Source organism: Cygnus olor, chromosome 11 (assembly GCF_009769625.2).
Source record: "Cygnus olor isolate bCygOlo1 chromosome 11, bCygOlo1.pri.v2, whole genome shotgun sequence".
Lineage (NCBI taxonomy): Eukaryota > Metazoa > Chordata > Aves > Anseriformes > Anatidae > Cygnus > Cygnus olor.
This window is the reverse complement of record NC_049179.1, coordinates 11,895,004-11,916,641: the sequence shown is the minus strand read 5'-3', so window position 1 is coordinate 11,916,641 and position 21,638 is coordinate 11,895,004. Positions and strand designations below refer to the sequence as shown.

The 21,638-nt window shown below is 39.3% G+C and overlaps 1 protein-coding gene across 5 annotated transcripts; it reads right to left on the bottom strand.

The window, feature by feature from the left end:
• Window positions 1-596: 596 nt before the first annotated feature.
• On the bottom strand, window positions 597-20,577 carry TM6SF1 (transmembrane 6 superfamily member 1). 5 transcript variants are annotated; one of them, XM_040570518.1, is made up of 12 exons: window positions 20,214-20,368; window positions 18,930-18,996; window positions 18,043-18,146; window positions 17,538-17,592; window positions 17,002-17,099; window positions 15,929-16,032; window positions 15,008-15,090; window positions 13,485-13,606; window positions 9,871-9,975; window positions 7,556-7,648; window positions 6,425-6,544; window positions 597-970 (listed from the first exon to the last, which is right to left on the bottom strand). In XM_040570518.1, exons 3-12 carry the CDS (start codon window positions 18,043-18,045, stop codon window positions 779-781), a joined length of 975 nt encoding a protein of 324 aa, XP_040426452.1. In that variant the 5' UTR covers window positions 18,046-18,146; window positions 18,930-18,996; window positions 20,214-20,368; the 3' UTR covers window positions 597-778. The 5 variants fall into 5 exon arrangements, with proteins under 5 accessions (XP_040426452.1, XP_040426453.1, XP_040426450.1 ...); XM_040570519.1 differs by lacking the exon at window positions 17,538-17,592 and having other exon boundaries at window positions 20,214-20,365; XM_040570516.1 differs by lacking the exons at window positions 17,538-17,592; window positions 18,930-18,996 and having other exon boundaries at window positions 597-1,402; window positions 20,214-20,566.
• Between the last annotated feature and the right edge of the window lie 1,061 nt (window positions 20,578-21,638).

Below are 21,638 nucleotides of genomic sequence, written 5' to 3'. Positions count from 1 at the left end.
AAGCGAGGTCTCTGTGTATGCTGCTACTTGTTCGTGACCTAACACCATTAGCAAAAGTAGCTGCACAGAGAAACACGGCAGCAGAACCTCTTGGGAAACGCATGGTATTTTGTCAGGCCTGATTGTTCACAGCAGTGAGCACTCCGTGCCCAGTGCAGAAATGCAGGTAAGCACATGCTAAACTTCCAGCACATGAGTAGTCCTTGCAGAAGTGAATCCTTAAAAGTATTAACAAAACTATATGATTTGCGTATGGAGTCTTACCATAACAGTTGATTGCTTCTTAAAAGATTTCTTGGGATTTTTAACGAGGCTGACCCAGAAGACATACTTTTTGACAAATAAAACGTGTGCATGTTACAGAGTTACGTATGTTAATTTTTGACATTTCAAAATCTTGATCTTCACGTTCTACAGTAGCTTTGCATAGGGATTGCTAACACTGATAGTGTGTGGAGGCAAAACACTGACATAGTTATTATTTAATTCCATGCAGGATTTCTGAAGATGTCAAGGAAGCTTACTTAAAAACGCATGAACTGTATGTGAACTACCAACCCCACCACAACGTAAAGTCAAAATGTTGAGAAGTGATATTGAAGGCAGTTGTCTTTATTTTCCCTTTTTGAGTAGGATAAACAAAACAGGCCATGCATCTTTACACAATTGTGCAATTTTACACATCTTACACACGTCATTTGGGTTCCATCTGAGCAGTTCAGTTACTTCCAAGCCCAATTATATACACAGCCAGAAAGAGGAGCTGAAAACTGTTGTGCTATTCCGTTTTTTCTTCTTGTTTTGTTTTCATAAAAAACTCTGGCATGTTGACACACCTGTAAGCCAACAGCTGGGGAAGAATCCCATACATTATGTTCAATATCAGAAAAAACTGTTTTGCTTCTTCAGGGACTCTGTAGATGTAAGGAGTTCGAGCATGAAGAGAAGCACCAATATGGGAAAATTGAGCCTGTGGTGTGTATATAACGTATATATTAAAAAAAAGGTAAAGTTGATGTATATTTTGGAAAGACAGCATAATCTGCATGCAAGGATGCATCTCCAGTGACATTTCCCAAGCCAACCCTTTTATTCCTGAATTCTTTCATACTTTTGCACAGCAGTAAACAAAAACAAAAATAAAATCTGAACTAAGGTCATTTATATCTTGGTACAAGAGCCATAAATGGAGCTGTCAGTGTCACGGTAGGAGGTGTACTTTATGCGCATGGTGGCACTGATCTTTACATCAGGTGTAGGGTTTCACCCTTGGCTTATGGCTGACAATTCATGCAACAGGGCCCATGATCCTTCCCCAGGCAGATGGCCACTGGAGCTCGCTGTAGAAATCTGCACTGCTAAGTCTCAGCCCAGAAGGGGGGTAGGACTTGCACCCACCTACCTAGGAACATTGTGTTTGGCATCAGCGGTAAGCAGACAGACGCTGACTCTTAATAAAGTCAGAAAATAAAAATTTGGAAGCTACCTTAGTTTCTTTTCTGTTTGTTTTGGTTTGGGTGTTTGTTTGTTTAACTCTCAAGCCCAGTCTTACAAATACAAATCCCAGAACTCCTGATGATTTCAGAAAACGTTGGTAAAATTTGGCCTTTGGGCTGGGGGTGGTTCTGAGGTATAGGTTACGTTTACGGTGAAGGTTATATGCAAAGGCAGGCTTGCTGAGCTGAAGCATATTTTTAGCATAAACAAACATTTAAAGATAGAAGTGTCAGGATAGTTGCTGTCTTTTGTCTCCATCTGTTACCTGCTATTTCAAGCAACAGCTCGTTCGCATTAACTATCATGTGTCCAATTTTATTTATTTAGTTAGTTTGCAATGGGGGAGACCTGAGAAGATAAACATCAATTTGATCTTAAGCAGAGCAGGAGAAAGGGACACCAGCATTTCAGTAACACAGAGGAGTACGCTATGGCCAAATCACGCCCTCTGTTCTGGCTTCAGCAGGAGTTATTTTGGACTCACAGAGAACACAATTCTCTTCACAGTTAGAAAGTGAAACACAGTGCAGGTGTTTTAATACACACCCCTCTGGCAAAAGGTTAGGCTAAGACCATACTTCAAAACAGAAAAGGAAATTGGTTTTCAGGAGATTATAACCACCTCCACTTAACAGGGAGCACTGATCTAGCAAACCGGAGTCAGGAAACAGGGTAATCAAAGAAATCAAACACAAACACACTTCAGCAGAGTGCCACTTAGCATGTTTCTGTAAATAGCTATTACACAGTAAACAGATGTTCAGGGGCACACTATCAGCAGCCTTTTTATAGCAGCTGAATATTTCAGCCATCTCTTGCAGCCCGTTTGTTCTCACCTGTCTCAGATGGGATCTGCCTTTGGCAGCTGGGTGCTCTCGCTCAGATACCTGCTGCCTTTCCTTACCTTGGGAACTCAGCGCAGGCAGCCAGCACTCAGGAGCAGAGACCTCCCATTGTACAAGGTAATGGTTTCCTAAGAAAATACCCAGCTGCCACCACCAGGCTTTGTGTAGGAAGTTTGGGGCTGTCTAATGTTTACCTAAGCACTAAGCCCCTCCCTGTGGTGTCTTAGAACTTCTGGGGTGCACAAAATGCTGAGCTATGTGCTTCTTTGTGGAGGGTTGCAAGGCTCTCCTGTTTATCTCTGCAGCTGTGGCCAGCCACGCATCATAGCAAGTTCAAGAACCTTGTCAGAAAGAGCTGTAAGAGAGAGCTTCTGAGAGACCCAGAACTCCAAAGCCTCCTAGATGCCTTTGAAGATCTAAGCCTTATTTTGTGTTGTCTCTTACAAGAATTGTGGCACGTTAGTGAGTTATCAAAAGAAAAAGCAGACACACTTGACTGTTACTTTTTATTCTATTTGTAGCCCATGAAGATTCTCACTAGCTAATGATGCGCCATGAAATGAAGTTATTATTTACTAGATGTATTTTTCTATATAATGCATTTTTCTTTTCATTACCAGGGAAGATATTTAGGTCTGTTAAAATCAGTTTTTATTTATTGAAATTTGATCTACCTTCACAGAACTGTTGTGTCTTTAATCTAACATATTTCCTTTCCATGAATGTAGTCAGCTTGTAGGGGGTTTTTTTGTTTGTTGTCTTTTTGTTTGTTCCCCTTGCGGGTGGGGTGAGTGTGTTTTAAAGCAGGTCTCTCATTCACCAGTATCCTAATCCTATTCTTTCAAGTGCCAGGCAGACTCCTACCAAATCCATAATTTCTAGAAAGGTAAGAGCTGGTGGTCACTCCAGGTCACTGTGCTGCCTATTGTGCACTAGGCTGGCGTTTCAGTAAGCGAGAACAACCTTGAGTCTGCTCTGTTACTTTGCTGTGATCTGACCCTCTCAGTGACTAAGCTTTCTGTTACTGAACCTTCTTTAAGGGGAGAATTTTGAGAATCAAAACCCCAAACCTTGGCTGAGAAATCAACCAGATAAGATGCAGCAGGTTAACTTCTCAGGTAGCCTTATCTGATTAACATACAACCTTCACTGGCCTCAAAGCCTCGACTAGTCTGCTCACAAGGCCATTCCACAGCAACTGGAAGGTGCCTGGTGCTGGATGTGGCACTGATCAACTTGACAGTTGCAATTTGTATATGCCTAGTACTCAGTAAGTTTCTTGTTTGTATGAAATAGTGGAAATTTTTTTGTTTGGCATTTTTTGTCTGTTTTAACAATATTTTTTGCTGGTAGACTAATCATAGTAATTGCTACCCTGCAATCAAGAAAGTCCTCCAGCCAGAGAAAAAGAGCCTGGAGAAAAAAAAAGGTTAGGAGTCTTCATTCTGTGCCTTCTCTCTTTGTCTGATTGAAGTCAGAAAAAAATCATAAATAATTTTGTAAGGGTTCAGACCAGGTCTTATGAGCATAAGGAAAGACATCTAATGGAGTGGGAAGAAAGTAACCTAGAGAAATATGTTCCTTGGGTTTAGGTTCTCTTATAGATCAGAGGCACTGCAGAAACTAGCCACCAAAAATTGCTGGATTAAGGAAAACACTTATGTGGAGGAGTAAAGAAAAACTTTCTGCATCTCAGAGAGCTGGGAAGAAGGCTGTGGGAGAGCTGTTGAGACAGGAGGGTTTGTGGGTAGCAGGGGCATGGCTCTTAATCACTTCTCGTGTGGCTCACTTGCATAGGTGAATGCCAATTTTATCAAGTTCACAGAGGCTATTTGAACTCTTCCTTATAATCAAAGCTCCTGGTACTTCGGTCATGTGACATCTAAAGCGCTCTTCCTGCAGCTTCAGAAAGTCTGAGAAGAGTCACAACCTGTTCTTGGAGTCTGAATGTCAGTAACCAAATAATTCAAGCTGAGAGCTATGTGTAATTCTGGAAACAATAAATAGAGCAGAATATTTCTTATTGTGTATGAAGGGCTAGGCACTTGTAAAGGGTTTGGATGCATCACATGCCATTTTCAGACTTGTTTTTGCAAAAACAAAAGTATGTATTTCATAATGATAGAAATAAAAATAACTAAAATCCCAACATCCCCCATCTGTAGGAGCAGTGTTTATTCCCAGGGGTCAATGCTCCATTTTCATCTTTAGATGTTTGCCTTTTTTGGACCTTTGCTCATAGCAGAAAGCAAAATGTGTTTCAGTACTACATTTATTTTAATTATCAATTGCAACAGTTTTGACAGTAGACAAACCTGGAAATGTGTTTTGTACTCCAAATAAAAACAACAACAACAAAACACCTTTAGAAAAGAGCCCTCAAACCATTATCACGTTTTCCTTCCTGAGTTGCACAAAGGCAAGTCAAGTAAATCATTCTCAGTTGTGGGATGACTGAAGTTCATTGTGCAGTACATTACAGTCAAAACTACAAAAACTATACAAAATGTCTTTGAATTGGGATAAAATGAATTAGGGGGAGTGTGCAATATACAGTTCACTTAATTAGCTTTTGTCAACCTACAGAATTTGGGCTTGTGCCTAGGTAAGCTTCAAAGATGAAAATGGGAAATTTTGAGTATGAAGTGCCACTTAAAAAAAAAAAAAAAAGTCAGCATATGTTATGAGAAACATTTGTTTCTTATAAACAACCTTGTTGAAACACCTCCAGTCTCCAGGGGGTCTGAGATTTTGGTAAATTTATATGGTTGTGACAGTCAGCATGCTTTGACTTCTGGTTTATTTCACAAAGTGCTAAATAATCCTTGAAGGAGCAGTTTCTTTAATTACTGCCTGGGGAATTCATGAAATCTGAGTAATCTGTCAGTAGAGAGGTTCCTGACACTGGCTTGCCTACTTTAGCTACCTTGTGCTTTTCTTAGATTAGATTTAGGCCGAACACAGTTGTATAACATTTATGATACCTTTGAGCATCTAAAATTCTTCAGTAATGTTTGCCAGATTCTGTTTTGATATAATTTGGTGATTTAAGATCCTTTTTTTTTATTTTTTTGAAGTAAATCTCTGTGATCGTTGCTCACAAATAGAAAATAAACTGTCACTCTCCCCATCCTTACTGGGCAGTTAAGCTGGATTATGGTTTGTATCCGTGAATGTTATCTCATACATAGGGAACAAAGTGATTGGTTTGTGTTTGTCAAAGAGCAACACTTGAACTACCTTTATTGCCGTGTCCCTATGGTCTCATCATTCATACAGGATTATGTGCATATTTTCTGCATTGTCTGGATACTCAGCACATTTCACACCCTACATACAGTACAAATCAATTACTTGTCACAGTCTCAACTGTTCAGTGTTTATCTGTGTGACATGAGAGGTAGTTTACTAGTGCTTGTCAACTTTTTGTTGTTGTTTTCGTCAGTGTTCTTATAACCATCAGCACCATCTAGTAATTAACTAGAGCTGTTTAAGAGAATCAGAACAGAATGAGTTAGGTGTGATCATGGGTATGCCTTTGGCAACAGGAGCGTGTCTTAATGTTACTGTGGCTTGTGGACCAGGAGGTTCCCAGAGTTACATCAGCATCCTCAACTGATAATATCCCTTCTGTGTGACTGTTAGATTCTTGTTCCTTTTTTGTTTGTTTGTGTTGTTGTTTTTTTCAAATCACCTAGCTGGCCAGCACATATTATGGAAACATTATATTTTGTTGTTTGTTGTTGTTTTTTCTTTTTTATGTGATCCACTATTCAGCTTTGAAACAGGCTTCCTTCATGGTCTCAGCTAAAGAATTAATGGCATTTAATAAGGTTTAAGTGAGTCCAATGAAAAAATACTGCAGAAAGAGAAAAGTCTACTGAAGCAAGAATGCAGCATGATTAAAAAATAAGTTTGATTCTACACTCCCTTAAATTAGTTCTTCACAGATCTAAAAGGTGGTCTGTGTTACAATGGTGTAAAACCAGCATGGCAAGATCAAGTTCTGGTCCCCTTACTCATTCCATAGTTCTCTACTTATTAACCAGTAATTCAAGAGTAAACATTTTACGAAGAAATACCTGAGCTAGTCCTCCAGCATGTATAAGGGTTAAATCGGGCATCCAGGAACAACCAGGTACCAGTAGGCCATACAGAGCAATCACATAGTATGGCACAGAGTAGAACATGTATGCCAGCATCTGCATTTTAAACACAAATATTAGTTGCTTTGCAATATGAGGGAGATGCATTTAAAAATCAGCCAGTTGCTGACTGAAGATTTGATATTATTCACAACTACACTCCTCGGAGCAATGACTCCCAGGCCTTTCTGTAGCTATAAGCTTTCTGAGAGAAGAGTTTCACACATGGATGCTGTTGATGGGATCTAGCTACCCTAAGGCCTCCACTAGTATTAATGGCTGTTGTCTCTTTGCCTGCTCCAAATCCTCTTTGTCCCAGGACATATTTTCCTTCCTCCTACTGCTTACCATGTTGGGACCAATCTAATAAGCATGGCTTGACCTAACTCATTATCCAATCCAGTACAGGTGTCCATTTCTCAAGCTCCATGGTGCTTTCAGTTTTGCAATATGAGATATACCCAAGCCATCCCCTTTCCCAGAAAGAACAGGTCATTGTCCCACTAGTGAATCCTCTTATCTCTTCAGGCGCTGCCCTTATGCAGTAGCCAGGGTTGCAAAAGAATGGCAACCTTGCAAATATTACATAACTAAAGGAAAACATTCCCTTCTATGCTATGTTCATGTAAATAGGGTTTGTAAGAAGCATCCTGCTTCAAGGAGTGTCACTGGTGACAGAAGCACAACATGAGCTTAAGGAATCTAGTCCTACTGCTCCCCTTGCTCCATTATTCCAGACTGAAAGTCTACTTTGCCCATGTAAAGGGTAAAAGAAGGGCAATTATTCTAAAAATCATGCAGATCTATGTCATGGAATATATTAATAGAATCCTCAGTAATTAGGATGTGTAACTCTAGGTAACTGATTTGGATCCAAGTTAAACTTATCACAATGAAGAGCTGGTACCCTTTAAGGCTATTTAGTGGGTAATATGAAATTCTGGTTAACTTGCCATGAACAAATACTTCCCTTTTTGATGTTGTCATCTGTGGCAACCCATGGCTTCATCTTTGTGCCAGGTAACAAATCACTTCATAACACTCTATGCTCCACAGTCAATGCTTTACCTGAAGCTTAGGATAGGCAGCAGGATCTTTTATATAAGGCTCGTGAAGTTGAATATATAGCCGGCAGAGTTCAGCAGGGCAATCCAGAGCAATCTAAGAAGAATTTTTAAAACTTCCCGTGAACAAAGAATTTTCTCTAAAATGAGCTAACCTGATACCTGTTACTAGCCCTAGCTATTCAGTAGTGCTCTGCAGTACTGATACACAGGAGGCTTGGTGAAAATCTATTGCAAAGGTGATCCATTTGATCACCAATTTAAAAACAAAACAAAAAGGCTGAAATGCAGCCTCCTCTCAGTTGCTGCTCAGAGGGGTTGCAAGGAAATGCTAACAGCCTACTTCAAAAATTCTGACTGGAAAAGAATTCGGTCAGTTGACTATGCAGTAGTAAAAACTATAATTACTATTGATTTGGCCTGATAACCAGACTTTGATAGCAGCAAATGAGCTTTTGAATGGAAGATTGTTCAAACAGTGGTAACTTGAGGTTAAGCACCTAAGTTTAGGATAGCAAGCTACAGATGTAGTCCAAGAAAAGAATTGCACAGTGGAAAAGTAGCGATGGAGAGCAATGCAGATTCCGAAGACAGGTGTTTTTTAAAAACAATTACAATGACTTCTAAAAGGGGGTAGCAGAGGAGAGATAATTGAATTTTATATTCCTACGGAGAGAACAAAGTTCCCAATAAACATGAAAAGACCCAGTTCCAAAAGTAGTTACTTTTTTATATTAGGAGTTTTAAGGACTACTATGAAGATACTATTCCAAAACGTATAAGCAGTCTGTATCACCAGCTGTCACACTAAGTGTTTGTAGCAAGGCATTGTTAATGCCTATTTAATAGCAGGGTTGAACATTGTTTTGCATAACTGAATTTCATGTGCATTTATTGTGTGACTTTGAGGGGGAAATACAAAGATTTACCAGCAATGGCTATTCCTCCCTGTTGTTTTCCAACATGTGCACCCAGATCTTGTTCTTGGATGCACTCTAAAAGATTGTGTTTCATTAGTCTTTTCACAAAATCATGGTCCCTGCAGCTTACACAGAGATGTTCAGTGAATCTCTCTCTGTATGTAGAAGTAAGGCCAGTAAACATTTCCTGCTTTGGTAATGGAAATATGTAAGGAAATCACCACACATTTCAGGGGTTGGGAGGAGGAGTGGGGGACACAAGCAGTTCCTCTGAGAAATGGAGATGTGGGGCTGCAGAATAAAAGTTAGATGTCAGAGTATAAGATAATGATTCCCACAGCAAAACTACAGGTAAAAAGCTGATTAACCTGCATGTGTGGTGCTCTGAAGTAGCATGATCTGTAAGAAATAAAGTGGTCTGCAACAAGTTAGAAGGAAAAAAAAAAAAAATTTTTGTTGAGAGGCTAGTTCTTAGAAAAACAGCAGAAGATGAGAGTAATGTGAGGAGCAGAACTACAATAAGGCAATCTGCATTAGGTGAATAAAATATTGCTATGGATAATTATCACGTTACTTGAATTATTCCAGACTGGATCAGATCTACAAATCAAACAGTCAGCCAGTTGTCTAAAACACCTAAACATCTGAGCTCTGATCACTGGATGATATGCAGCTTCCCTTCTGCTTAAGACAGAAAATGCTTTACAGCTGACAGAGGACTAGATTTACCTACTACCAGATTCATTTCCTTCAACAAGCATTTTTGATCCTGACTCATGACTCATTCCCTCTGAAATTTTAATATAATCATCTGTGCTTAAAACGCAAATGTAAGAACAAAATCATTCTAGCTAAGTAGAAACAATGTGTGTTGTTCAGGTAACATGGATAAATCCTGTTTGTTTGTTTTCCCCCTCTCCAGGTGGAAAGCTTCTCCTTTCTCTCACGCAGTGTTAGTTTGGTTTTCTAATTTGAACTATGGATCTCTGTTTAGAAAAACACAAATGCAAGCTTAATTTGGTTGGTTTGCTTCCATATTCTTGGACATAAGTTCAACCGTAGACCAGTGAAAGCAATATTTAGGCCCTATGGGATGCTATTTGCTCTTGTAATTGCGTACCGAGTTTCTTCTGAAAGCCAGTCTTTACGTATAGAAAAATGGAGAAGTAAAGCACCAATAATTATTCTAAATATCAATTTTTCCTATACATAGGATAAATATATATTTATATATTCGTATATAAAGGCCTATGCCAACATTGAAAATTAAAGGATTTCCCTTGACTGAAATATGCATATCTTTTTGCCACAAAGTTGCTACAAGATCTTATTTAGGAAAACAAATTTTAAATTTTCTCTGAAAAATAGAGACAAGAATATTAAATTATCTTCAACTTACCATGCCCCTAAATATGCAAAACCCCGTTGCTAGAATGAGGTATGCAGCTAACATTAAATCTATTGGTCGTCTTAAGAGTCCTTTCTTCTGCACTTCCTGAACCACCTGCAATACAGAATGTGTTTAGTACATCCCAGTTCTGCATAATGTGGATTTAGCCTCAGATTAATCACTACAAGAAGGTTCGAGTGGTGAAACATCATGATAGAAGCAGTTCTCAGTTATGTTACCTGTCTCCCACCGACCTCAGGAACTGAAAGATTTCTGCATCTAAAAAGACGACTTTGGTCTTTATAGTATGCAGTCGGGAAAATTAGTCTGAATAAAGTCTAGAAATGGATGGATCCAACTAAAGCCATTTCAGTATGGATTAGTTTACTTTCAAAGCAACTTAACACTGCTTTAACTCTGAAATCATGCCAGGCTTCAAAGTGGTATAACTAACTTCCTTTAAAGTTGCATCTATTGTTAATTTAAATGAATTCATGTTCCTGAATGTCTGTCTGTAGAAAACTTTGGAAATGTGGGTTTATTTATCTCAAGCATATGAAGTTGTATCCGATATGCTTTAAAAGGACTGTTTGGAGGGACAGCAAAATGAGGGCTCATCGTTATTGACAGTGAATGCTAATTTTCAGCAGCCTGTACTGTTATTAAAATTAATGGAACAGGGATAAAATAAAAGCTTTTCTCTGGCTAGCAGAGGTCTCCGCTGACTTCAGTGAGCAAATAACCTATCGTAATGCGTAATGCAGAAATAGCGAATGAAGAGAGTTTGTAGGGCACGTGGAAAATACACTTTTCATTCTTTAATTGCTGTGTGCCATGGATTCCTCTGGCAGGCACTGAAGCACTTCTGGGTCTGGTCTGTTCTGTGCCTCCTTTCCTCAGAACAGGAATCCCCCTGCAGGACCATGTGTGCAGATGTGAGGTGATCAGACTGTAGGGTAACAAAGGCCATGTAGATATATAACAGGGAGCATGGCTTAGGGGAACCAAAGTGATTGCTTTGTCTACATGCTAAAACTTACTAGACCCATGGAAATAATTCTAGGTACACTTTCAGCACTGTATTCACAGGCAAAATTATAGGCACATCAGAATACCTTTCTGTAGTTCAGAGGGAGAACTTCTCCATTTATACGTGTTACTCATTTCCTCTTCCTTTTTATTAGCCATGTGTTGGCATGCACACAGCAAAAGAAAAAAATGATCTCCTTCCTGTCATATACTTGTGGATTGTCTCCAAAAGCACAAAACAATAATTAGGATGTAGAGGCACAGTTAAAAGCACTTAAGATCACAATAAAGTCACTGAAGCAAGAGAAACACTTTGCAAGCACAATTCCGGAGTAAGAACTGTACGATCGGCATTGTAGTTTAACAAAAATAAGGCTTTTATATACACAGACAATCCTTTTCATAAAATTATTTTTTTAAATATCCTTTTCAGAAAACTATGTTACTTCACAGTTTTTAAAGAACTAATGTAGCAATGTTCATAATACTACCTGCAAGTTACATATATTTTCTAATATTATTCCTATGAAAGACAAAGAGTTCCATGGCTACTGAATTGCAAGTCATTATCAGATATAGACCACATAAGGATATTGGAAAATTTGAGGGTTGATATATTTTCTTTCCACTTTGTCCAAGTTTGAAGCACATATTTATTTCTATATACATATATGCATCAGTCCTTCCTGTCAAAAGGTATATTAAATGAATGTACATATTTACTGTGACCACAAAACTACAATATAACTTTGTATTTAGAGCTTTCAGAGACAAAGCCAATATAATAGTAGAAACAAAATTTGGTGTAGTACTAGTTTGTGAAATTGCCAAGGCACTTGGCAACTTATACCTTTTTCTCTAAACTAAACAAAATGAAAATGCAATGCTTTAAAAAAAAAAAAAAAAAGAATTGGGAAGACAATAGGCACTTCACTGTCAGACCTTGGCTGCGTAGTAATTTTGCCTTACATTCCTTTTTACACAGCAAAGTCGCTTCAGTACATGCTAAGATGAATTATGTGTTAAGTACAGAGGCTGGGTAGAGAGAACCTGCTACAGGTTTCCCCTTTATTGAAAGCAACATTGACCTCTGCACAGATCTTGCCAATCCTGCTGTTTCTTTTGTTTAGTAAGGAAGTGTGTAGGTACACTTAGCATTTTCTCTCACTTCCAGGGAAAAGCTATTTTCCATAACTTCTAAGAGGCTCCTTACATGGTCAGATTTAAGCAGCAGGGATAATCCTGTGTGCCGTCCATAGAAGTCAGTCCCTTCAGAATTCATGTGCAAATCTGAATTTATGCGTATTAATTTTTTAATGAAGTTTAAATTACCTTAAACTGTTTCTTGAGCTGTTATACTTGTAGATAAATCTGCTGGGCTTTGTAAAACACTGTAGCACAGCTTGCTTTGATTCAAAATGAGGACGTAACTCCATTCCTTTGCTATGCATCCACTTCCATTAGAAAACACCCAAAACTTGATTATCTGCTCTCTGTCATTTTGTTGTTGTTGTTGTTTTTAACTAAACAGTTTATAATAACATTATAGCGATGAATATTTTGGCCAACAGAATATGCATTACATCTGTTGCTTTCATGTATTTTTTCTATAACGCTCAAAGGCATTAGTACATTTTCTTCCTAAATCTATTAATACTGACTCCGAATAAAGAGAGCTAAAAAAAAAAGTTCAAATTTTCAGCTAATTGCAGATTTTCTTTAGAAAGAGAACTAACTAGAACACGCCCCTTGCACGGTAGTTGCCTATTAGCCTTGGAATAGGAACTCTCCTTCATCAGGGAATTTATTTTCAGTTCTAGAATAAACCTGACTGGGACTCAGGAGCTCTTGCAATGCAAAAATATTAATTGATCATATTACAACTGATATGGTATGCTGTGGCAATAAACTGGCTTGCTTATGGCAACAAATATCTGTTCTGTGCTTTGCACTGCAGGGTTGTTCCTTTTTTTTTTTATTTATATATATAAAACAGTGCATAAGCCACTGTTGCATTGTTTTTGCTTGCTCAGTTGATCTTATTTCAGCCCAACTATTAAATTCAAAGCAAACAGCTTAAACAGTTTGTAAATAAGCATTTTTTTACAATTTTTTTTAATACGTAAAAAATGCGTAAACAGTTTTCCTAACAACATGCTAATGTCTTACCTCTAAAATCTAATATTGCAGAATACACAAAAATAAATGTTTTAGCTACGTGAAATCTGTAGTCATCTGTAGAAGGTTACTTTCCTGTAGAGCTTCTATAGAAATTGTGTGGTGCTTTATGAAGCTGGTATATGTTAATGTTTCAATCAGTTAAGGTTGAAAAAAAAAAAGAAGAACGCCACAAGATTACTTCTAGAAATGAGCCCTTTGCTCTAAACATGAGAAACTTTTGCTATTCCCTTATCCCACCATAATGAAATGTTCTTGTAGTACAGGTATTTTTAGTGTCTACACAGCCTGGCAGCAATTGTCATAACAGTGAACAGTTACAAAGCATTCCACTCTCACCTATAAAACTCAGTAGGAACATTAAGTATATTTTAGTTTTCCTAACAGTAGCCAACACTTAAATACAACAATTTTACCTTGACTGGAGTGTCATGAGTCACCGAAGGTTGGTTATAAATTCGGAACCCAGCCCATATAGGAAGGCAAATATATGGTAGGCTTAAGAAAAAGGCAGGACACACTTTTGTTCCGTATTTTCCTGTTAAAAAAAGATAAAAAAAATAAAAAAAAAAATCATAAGATGTATGAAAAATTTGTAAGTTGTGTTGTAGTGGAGTTAAAAAAAAATAAAATAAAATAAAAAATCCTATGTAATATCATAGCTGCTTCAGGTTTGATAATGTTATGATAAAATGTTAGGAATGGCTGCTAAAGCAACACACAATTCTTGTTAAAAATCATGTACCCAATAGCGTTAGTCCCAGGTGAGACAGAAACTATCAGACAGGGAGGCAGTTCAGAAATCTGCTTTCTTTTGAGGGGCCTGGAAACCACCTCAGTCACTCTACACTGCTTCAAATAGAGATGGCATTTTGAAGGGAGGAAAAAAAAATGAATTTGTCTAATATTTTTTAAGATCTGGTATTGCATTTGTTTTCCAAAGTCCTGATTTCTCCTACAGGCCTGTACTAATACTTATGGACAAAATATAAAGTAGAGACTTATCCTCAGCCAGGGTAAATCAGGAAAACTGTGTCTTTTACACTAGCTGTTCTCTATGTCAGAAAGGAAAAGAGAAGGCATGCTCTTGAAAACAAGTTTCTTGGCCTTCCCCACTGGAAAGAGGAAAACAGAGCCTGCAGATTTACTGTGACAGTCTTCTCTGTGGTGTATGTATTTCTACAAAAGACGGCACTGGACTGGTTCCAGACTGCACCATGAACCGTCAGAAAAAGCTCTACCATACTGAGCTGTTTTAGAGTTGACAGCAGGATTTGGAGGCTGAAACATATTTACAGTTGCATTCTGGTCAACTTTGCATCAACTTAAGCTTCTTAAATAAGGGAATCTTTAACTGGAGGTGGGACAGAGGCAGGGTGGACACTCCTAAAGGACCACCTGTTAGAAAGACATGATGTAAATTCTTAATTTACAATTCTCAACCTCCAGGAGCACAGCTGTACACTGATTTATCATAGAAATCTGGGAGTGTTAAATTATTTTGAAAATAAAATAACTTCCAGATTTCACTTTTAAAGGTGATTTGGATTCCTCTTAAGCTGCTTGAAGGACAGACTATTAAACAATTTACTAATTTTATACAAAATAAGATTATATTTTTACTAGGAGACAGTTATTGTCTTATTGCTCAAATTAAACCTGATTTGGATGAAAGTCTTATGGGCATAGCAAAATATAATACTTTTTTTTTTTTTACCTTGAGAATGTAAATCAAAAGGATTTCTTTTCCTAGTGTCCATCTTTCCCTCCTCATATTTAAATTTTGAAACATCTTGCCTCTGTTTACTGATATTCCTGAAATTCCTCTTTTACTTTATTGCAGAAAGGAACCAATACTGCTGTAAAATATAGACAGACTTTTGCTGAATTTTGAAAATATTTCACAGGAAAAATATTGTCATATAAATTATGTCCTTACCCACAATGTTTCCAGGCATAAAGACAATGATGCTCATGATAATGGAACCCAGCCAGTAGAGGCCAATGGATCTATAGCTTTGTCTGTTAAAAAATAAAAAATAAAAAATAAAATAAAATTATTGCATTCTCCTTAAAAATCCACTACACCAAATTACCCTCAAATATTTTCCTGATTGTCATGGTGGTATCTTAGTAAGCAAATGTTTTAAAATCTGCATCACAAGACAACAGTGGATTATTATTCTGAGGTGAGGACTTGGAAAAATTCTACATTCCTGTCTGAGAAGGTTATCATATGAACCTTAGTTGTTTGCCATTATGTTTCACTCATTGAAAGGTTGACTTCATGATTTTGCATGTCATATGTTTTACAAGGCTATGCAATTAATAATTAATTTGATTCCTGTAGTGCTTCTATTACCAGAGGGTACGTTAGCCTCTGGAATTTAAGTACTTATCTTCTTAAACTTTCTTCAACAGCAAAAAAGACAAGAACTTTTAGAAAGAGCCACTGCCTTTGAAACTGTGTGATTCTCTCTAAAACGGAGAACGTCATAATGCTAAATAATACAGTAGTCCTATCATAAATATGTTATGGGAGAAGGGGGCATTACATGGTTTTAATGTGCATTGTCTTTAAGTTTTCATTTTAACTAACACAACGCATGCAGGGCTATGCTCAGGGTGAAGAAAAGAGACTACTGTTCAATGGATTTGTTGGTCTCATTCAGATGAGAGAAAGGGCAACTTGGAGAGGGTACAATTCCTAAAAATAAAGAAATTTTAGTAGTGATGCTTTAGCTTACAACATAAAACAGTCCTGAAAGAAAAATCTAAATACTGCATAGAAAAGAAACCCCATTATAGGTTATATGAGAATGCAAGCAAATTAAAAGATACATTAATCAAAATGACTCACTCCCAGGCAATAGCTGCCACCATCAACAGATACATCAGATAGTGTGCTGAGCCATCCCAATAGCAGATCACATGGCCATAAGCAGTGTTCAGATATGGTTCACCCTACAGGAAAAAAAATAAATTAAGAACATAGTGATTCAAGAGAGAATAATGAATAACCAATTAAAAAAAGAATAGCAGGAAACAATCTGAGAAAAGTAACTGATGATTTGTCAATCTAGATTTTGACTATCAATAAACGTGTCTCCAAGCAAAACCTAATTTAGACAGGATCAAGTATAATTAAATCAGTTATATACTTGCAAAACAGGGTGCAAGATGGAAGGGAAAACTCCTGTATGACTATCAGCCATTGTTCTGCTATATTATGGAACTATTACTTTTTAGTATTTTAACGATAAAAGCAATGAAGTAAAGATACATTTAACAAGTAACAAAGATACTTTGAGCAATCTAGAGATCAACAGGATAGAATTTGTTGATGATGACAACATATAACCTTGTAGGGCCCAACTCATTTCACATTAAAGTTCATAGAATGTTTTCAATGACTTCAGTGACTTTCAAATCAAGCTCTTACTCGCTATTTTTGGTGGATGTTGATATTCAGCAGCCAACAGATTCTGCTGACTAGATATCTGGCACCATCATTTTTTAACTCTACTGTAATTATATTTATTAAAGTGATCAGGCAAAAATAAAGGAACAATTTTGTTTCCTTCTTGGTAAAGCACTTAGATATAGCAACACTCATTCACTTTTGAGTGCTGACTATGGGATTTTTTGCAAATGTGTACGGTCCACATAATTACCACAGATGTTAATACAGAACAGTATTACTTCAACTAAATTACATAATGTTGGACCTTGAAAGGGATGCCCATTTTCCAAATGAATCAGTGATTTCAAATCCATGAAAGTTTTGTCCATAACAATAATTGAACAGGTCAGTGACCAGCTTCAAGGAGGTTCTGTGGCATGTGTAAATGGCTATTTTTCTGTGACAAATACTGCAACAAGTTATTCATAGTAAAGATTGTATTTATATATGTAAGCCAAACAATTGTTTACCTCTCTCAAGTAATGGGTCATGAATCCATCGATAATTCCATCCTGTTCCAGTCCAATTATTAGATTCACTACACTGGTAAAGGCAAATACTGCATAAACTGTAATAAGATAAAGGAAAATACATTTAAAAAAATCATAAGTATTTAAAGACTTGGAATCATGCAGTCACTTCACAGTCTGACAAATTCAGTCAAGCAGAGATCTACTGAACTAGATGCATCTACTTTGAAGCAATTTAAAGGACATTTAAAATGTAATAAGACTTCCTCATGTAGCTTAATGTTTTTTAACTATTAGTTAGGAATCAGGAAGTTTTTAGGAAGCTTTTCATAGAAATGTGAAATCCCGTAGAGCTGTAGGCACAGCCTCCATTAATCTCCATGGAAAATCAGCATGTGAAGAAGGCACTGTGTAGGCTTTCAAAAATCTTAAACACATAAAGTATACAACCTCAAATGTAACTATCTCTTGGAAAGGGGAAAGGACATAAATAAATAAATAAATAAAAAGGAAGATGAGAGGAAAATATAACTTGCCATTTTTGAAGGTGAGCAATGCAAACTGCATTAGCCACTGCAGTCCATGGGAGACCTATTGGGCAAGGTAGTGAGTCACTCATTTGAGACAGGAAATTTATCTGTGTTAGGTTTATGTTATCTATTTCCTTTGACTTCTGCGTGAATTGAGAGTTCCCAGCCTCACTCAGAACATTGCAGGACAGATGCCCACAAGATGTAAGGAGGAGGAAGACTGAGGGCAAATACAGGTAGTTTGTATGCTGCTTTGCCTATGGTCCCACATTGATAAATTTCCAACTTGGGCCAGCCATAGGCACAATTGCAGTGTTTTGGGTTTTTTTCTTCTATGTTTTTGTTATGAAGTAATCTAAATCTAAGGTTTCCTTTTAAAAAGTAAGTATAGATATGGATAGAATGGCTTCTGAAGCCATGCCTTAAATGTTTAATATGAAATAACCATCATACATTATCCTTTTCAAAAATTAATACATTCTAATTTAGCTTCCGTGTTACAAAGACATACCATAAAACAGTGGGTCTTTTGGTGGTTTTCTTTTGACAAGAACACGAGCCAACAGAGCAATAAAAACCAGAACCAGAAATCCAACTGCAACAATTGACCAGGAACTGTAACAGTATTAAAAAGAAAGGTGATTTAAAAGAAAGACAGAGACAGAAACGTGCTTCTTCAGTTTTTCTTACTAGCTATCCTCAAATGACAGGCCCACTCTCACATGTACGTACACTTCAAGTAACTTCTAATACTGAAAAGGCTTGTTTTTAAAGTCTATTGCATAGGCTGTCATAGTATTAATTTTGTAGTTTTGCAGAATGTGCCTTTTTATATGTGACCATCCAAAAAAAGAAAATACAAAAATAGCTAGATAAACAACATATCCAGGAGTCTAGATGTGTCTGACTGAAATCAGTTTTCATACTGGTATCTGTAAAAATAAACAAAGTTGATGGAAAATTTAAAGGCCAATGAGACGTGAAAGTCACAAATGCAGAGATTTCAAGGCCAAAAGGGATCATTAGGGACATTTAGTCCAACCTCAGCAATAAATTATCTACTCTAGAAAACACGTATTTGCAAATAAAGGACATCAGTCTCATGGACTCAGAGTAGCAGTGTGGAACACCTATAATGGATCTAATGTCTAGTTTTGGAAATGCTACCAAAGGTCCCTTGAGCCCTGTAAGGCAGGGTGGCTTGGGGTGGTTAAGAATCAGCTCTTTGGCAGTAGCGCAGGTGGGCTCTGCAGAGAAGACCTGTCTTCTGAAGCTGCGGCTCTAATGCTAATGCGTGAAAGAGGTAGTGGAGGAAAGCACCAAAGTCTTCGGCACAAAGCAAATATGTCTCCTCCCCCACAAAAATGTGAGTTAAGAAAATGTTTGAAATTGGCTTACGTCTCTAAAGGTGTAAATTGTATCCAGTTCTATTTAAGACAGACTCTCCTCAGTCTTCACTTTTGTGCTTGTGCACAAGGAAAAAAAAAAAAAAAAAAAAGGAAAACTTAGGTAAACTCCAGAAGCACGAGCTAAAAAATACTTAGCACAATATTTTTACAGAGTACCTCTCTATGTATCAAGAAAACAAGTTATGTACAAACAAATAATGATCCCGATGATCTTTCGAGGTCCCTTCCAACCCCTACGGTTCTGTGATTCTGTGAAATAATACTGACTGACAATTTCAGCCTTAGTGAAACTATTTTAAATTATTGGAAAAACTTTGCAAGGTCCCGTATTTGGGGATATAGACACCCATGCATTCTCAGTCACGATGAGCAGTACTAGCCTGTGGATTTATCTCATGGTTTGAACCTTTTGCTAGCCTGTTTTACCAGCGATGGGTTTCTTCTTGCCATTACAGCCGCTGGTGATATTGCAGTGACTTTTCACTGCAGTTTGTCAGTTTGAAACAAATATTGGCAATGAGTCAAGTAAGCCAACATTTCTCCAGCAGTGAGAAACAAACAAACGAAAAAAGTTACCGGCCAGATGAAGGAAAATGAGGAAGGAACAGATGTAGCAAAGCCTTAGAAACATGGAGCAATATATTTTTATGCAATAACGTTGCAAAACACCCCGGGCTGTGAGACCACAAAATACCACACGAACCTTTAAGTACGTTGGTTTTTGTGTTTGTTTTGGTGTTTTTTTCTCCACAAGAGAGGACATATCTTTTCTAGGCGTGTGGTTTATCCTGGGATCCCATGTTTTCGGGGGGCAAACTGTCGTTTTCAGCCAAAACCCTCACGTCTCCAGGGGGTGCCTGAAGCGTGCAGCTCTCAAGTTTTGCGAGGCGGGTGAGTCCTTCCTCTCGTTTTTAACCGGAGCTGGGCTGTGGCAGTGCCCCCGAGCAGCCCGCGGGCTCGGGGCGCCGTGAGGGTTTCCTCGGAGCGGCTTCGCTCCCGCCTCGCTCCCTTAGGTGAGGGCTGCGGGGCTCGCCTGAGGTGAGGCGAGGCGAGGCGGGGCCGAGCCGCTGTCCCCCCGTTCGCATCGCTGCCCTCCCGCCGCCGCTCTGCCTTCGCCCCGGGCTTTTCCATCGCCTCCCGCCGGCCCGACCCGGACCCTCCTCGGCCCCGCGGCCGCCGCTGCCCTCTCCGAGCGCCGCCGCTAAAAATACCCGCCGGGCTCTCTCAGCCTTCCCCGCGGGCGGCAGCCGCCCCCCGGCCTCGCCCGCCTCACCTGCCGCTGGCCGCCAGGCAGTTGAAGAGGTACGTGACGGGGATGGCGGTGAGGGAGAGGACGAAGACGCCGGTGGCCGCCGAGGCGCTCATCCCCGCGGCCGGAGGCTGCCTCAGCGAGCGCCGCGCATGGTCCGCGCCGCCTCAGCGCCTCCCGCCCCGCCGAGGGCCAGGCTCCCGCGGCCCGCCGGGCTCTGCCCGCCGCTCGCCGCCCGCCCCATCGCCAGCCCGGGCCCCGAGGCGGGCCGCCCCCTCCCGCCCCGCTCGGGGAAGGTTAAATCCGCCTCAGAAACCGGAGCCGCCCGTTGTTCCCCCAGCGGCGGGCGGGCCTGACCCTCAGCCTCGGCCCGGCCGCCGCCGTCCCTTCAGCGCTGCCGGCTCGGCTGAGGGAGCCCCGTCGGAAGGGGCAGAGCGGTGCGGGCCCGGGAGGAGCCGGGAGGCCGGGGAGAGCTTTGAAAAGTTTCGATTCCGAACTCATCTTTCCCGTTTAAGTAACGAGAAATAACAAAAATGAGGCCGTCAGCGCTTTTTCTGGCTTCCGAGTGTGTTTCGTACGGGAGTGTTAATGCCATAAACTGTCAGCGTGCAAACAAAGGTGGGGGCAGTCTGTGTGCGAGGCAGGCAGAAAGGAAAACCGCTATTCCTAGAATTCAGTGAACATTTAAACACCGGGCATTTGCAGGAGAGAACGGGTGTCCTGTGCCACAAGGGGGAAAAAAACAGCAAATGCACTTCTGGCATGCCAGGCGGGCTCTGTCTGGTAGAGATCGGGCAGCACTAAAGGCGTCGTAAAAGCACTCATCTGCAACAAGCCGCACATTCCGGTTCCATCATGTGGAATTCGCCCAGGATTGAGGAGGAGGACAGCTAAGGTGGCTGGGGAGACGGCACCTGTCCATCAGGAGGAGGCTGAGGAGCTTGGCATACAAATGATCTCAGTAAATACTTGAGGAGTTAGCACCAGGGAGAGGAAAGAACTATTTAATTTGTAGGACAAAGCTGTGAGGAAACTTTCACGGTAGTTTTTGGAAACTGATTTTTAGCTATAAACACTAAAGGGTTTTCAAAATCTTTCCTGACAAGAGTAGTGATTTAGAAAAAAAAAAAAAAAAAAAAAAGTCAAGCCTTAAGATGTCATTTGGTAAGTTTAAGTTCAATAGACCAACTGACATGACTGCCTCTTAGAGAAAGAAACTTGATGACCCAGAACATATCTATACTCTATGTACTATACACAAACTAATTCTTGCATATTTATTTCAACTGAGAAAGGTCTACAATCTGGCCATAGGAATACGAATGGGTTAAACCATGCCCAATCAAACTATCTGGTAAAAATATGATGCAACTCCTAAAAGTAATCTAGTCCACCCAAGTGTCAAAATTGCCATTGGATGAGTCAGGGCTAAATTTATCACCTCCAAAT

Excerpts from the sequence above, each read along its gene's own strand:
- TM6SF1 (XM_040570515.1), bottom strand. The coding sequence starts at position 20,305 with ATGAGCGCCTCGGCGGCCACCGGCGTCTTCGTCCTCTCCCTCACCGCC. Across the intron at positions 18,147-20,213 it reads TGCCTGGCGGCCAGCGGCAG|TTCCTGGTCAATTGTTGCAG; the intron begins GTGAGGCGGGCG and ends ATACTGTTACAG. Across the intron at positions 16,033-17,001 it reads TGACCCATTACTTGAGAGAG|GGTGAACCATATCTGAACAC; the intron begins GTAAACAATTGT and ends TTTTTCCTGTAG.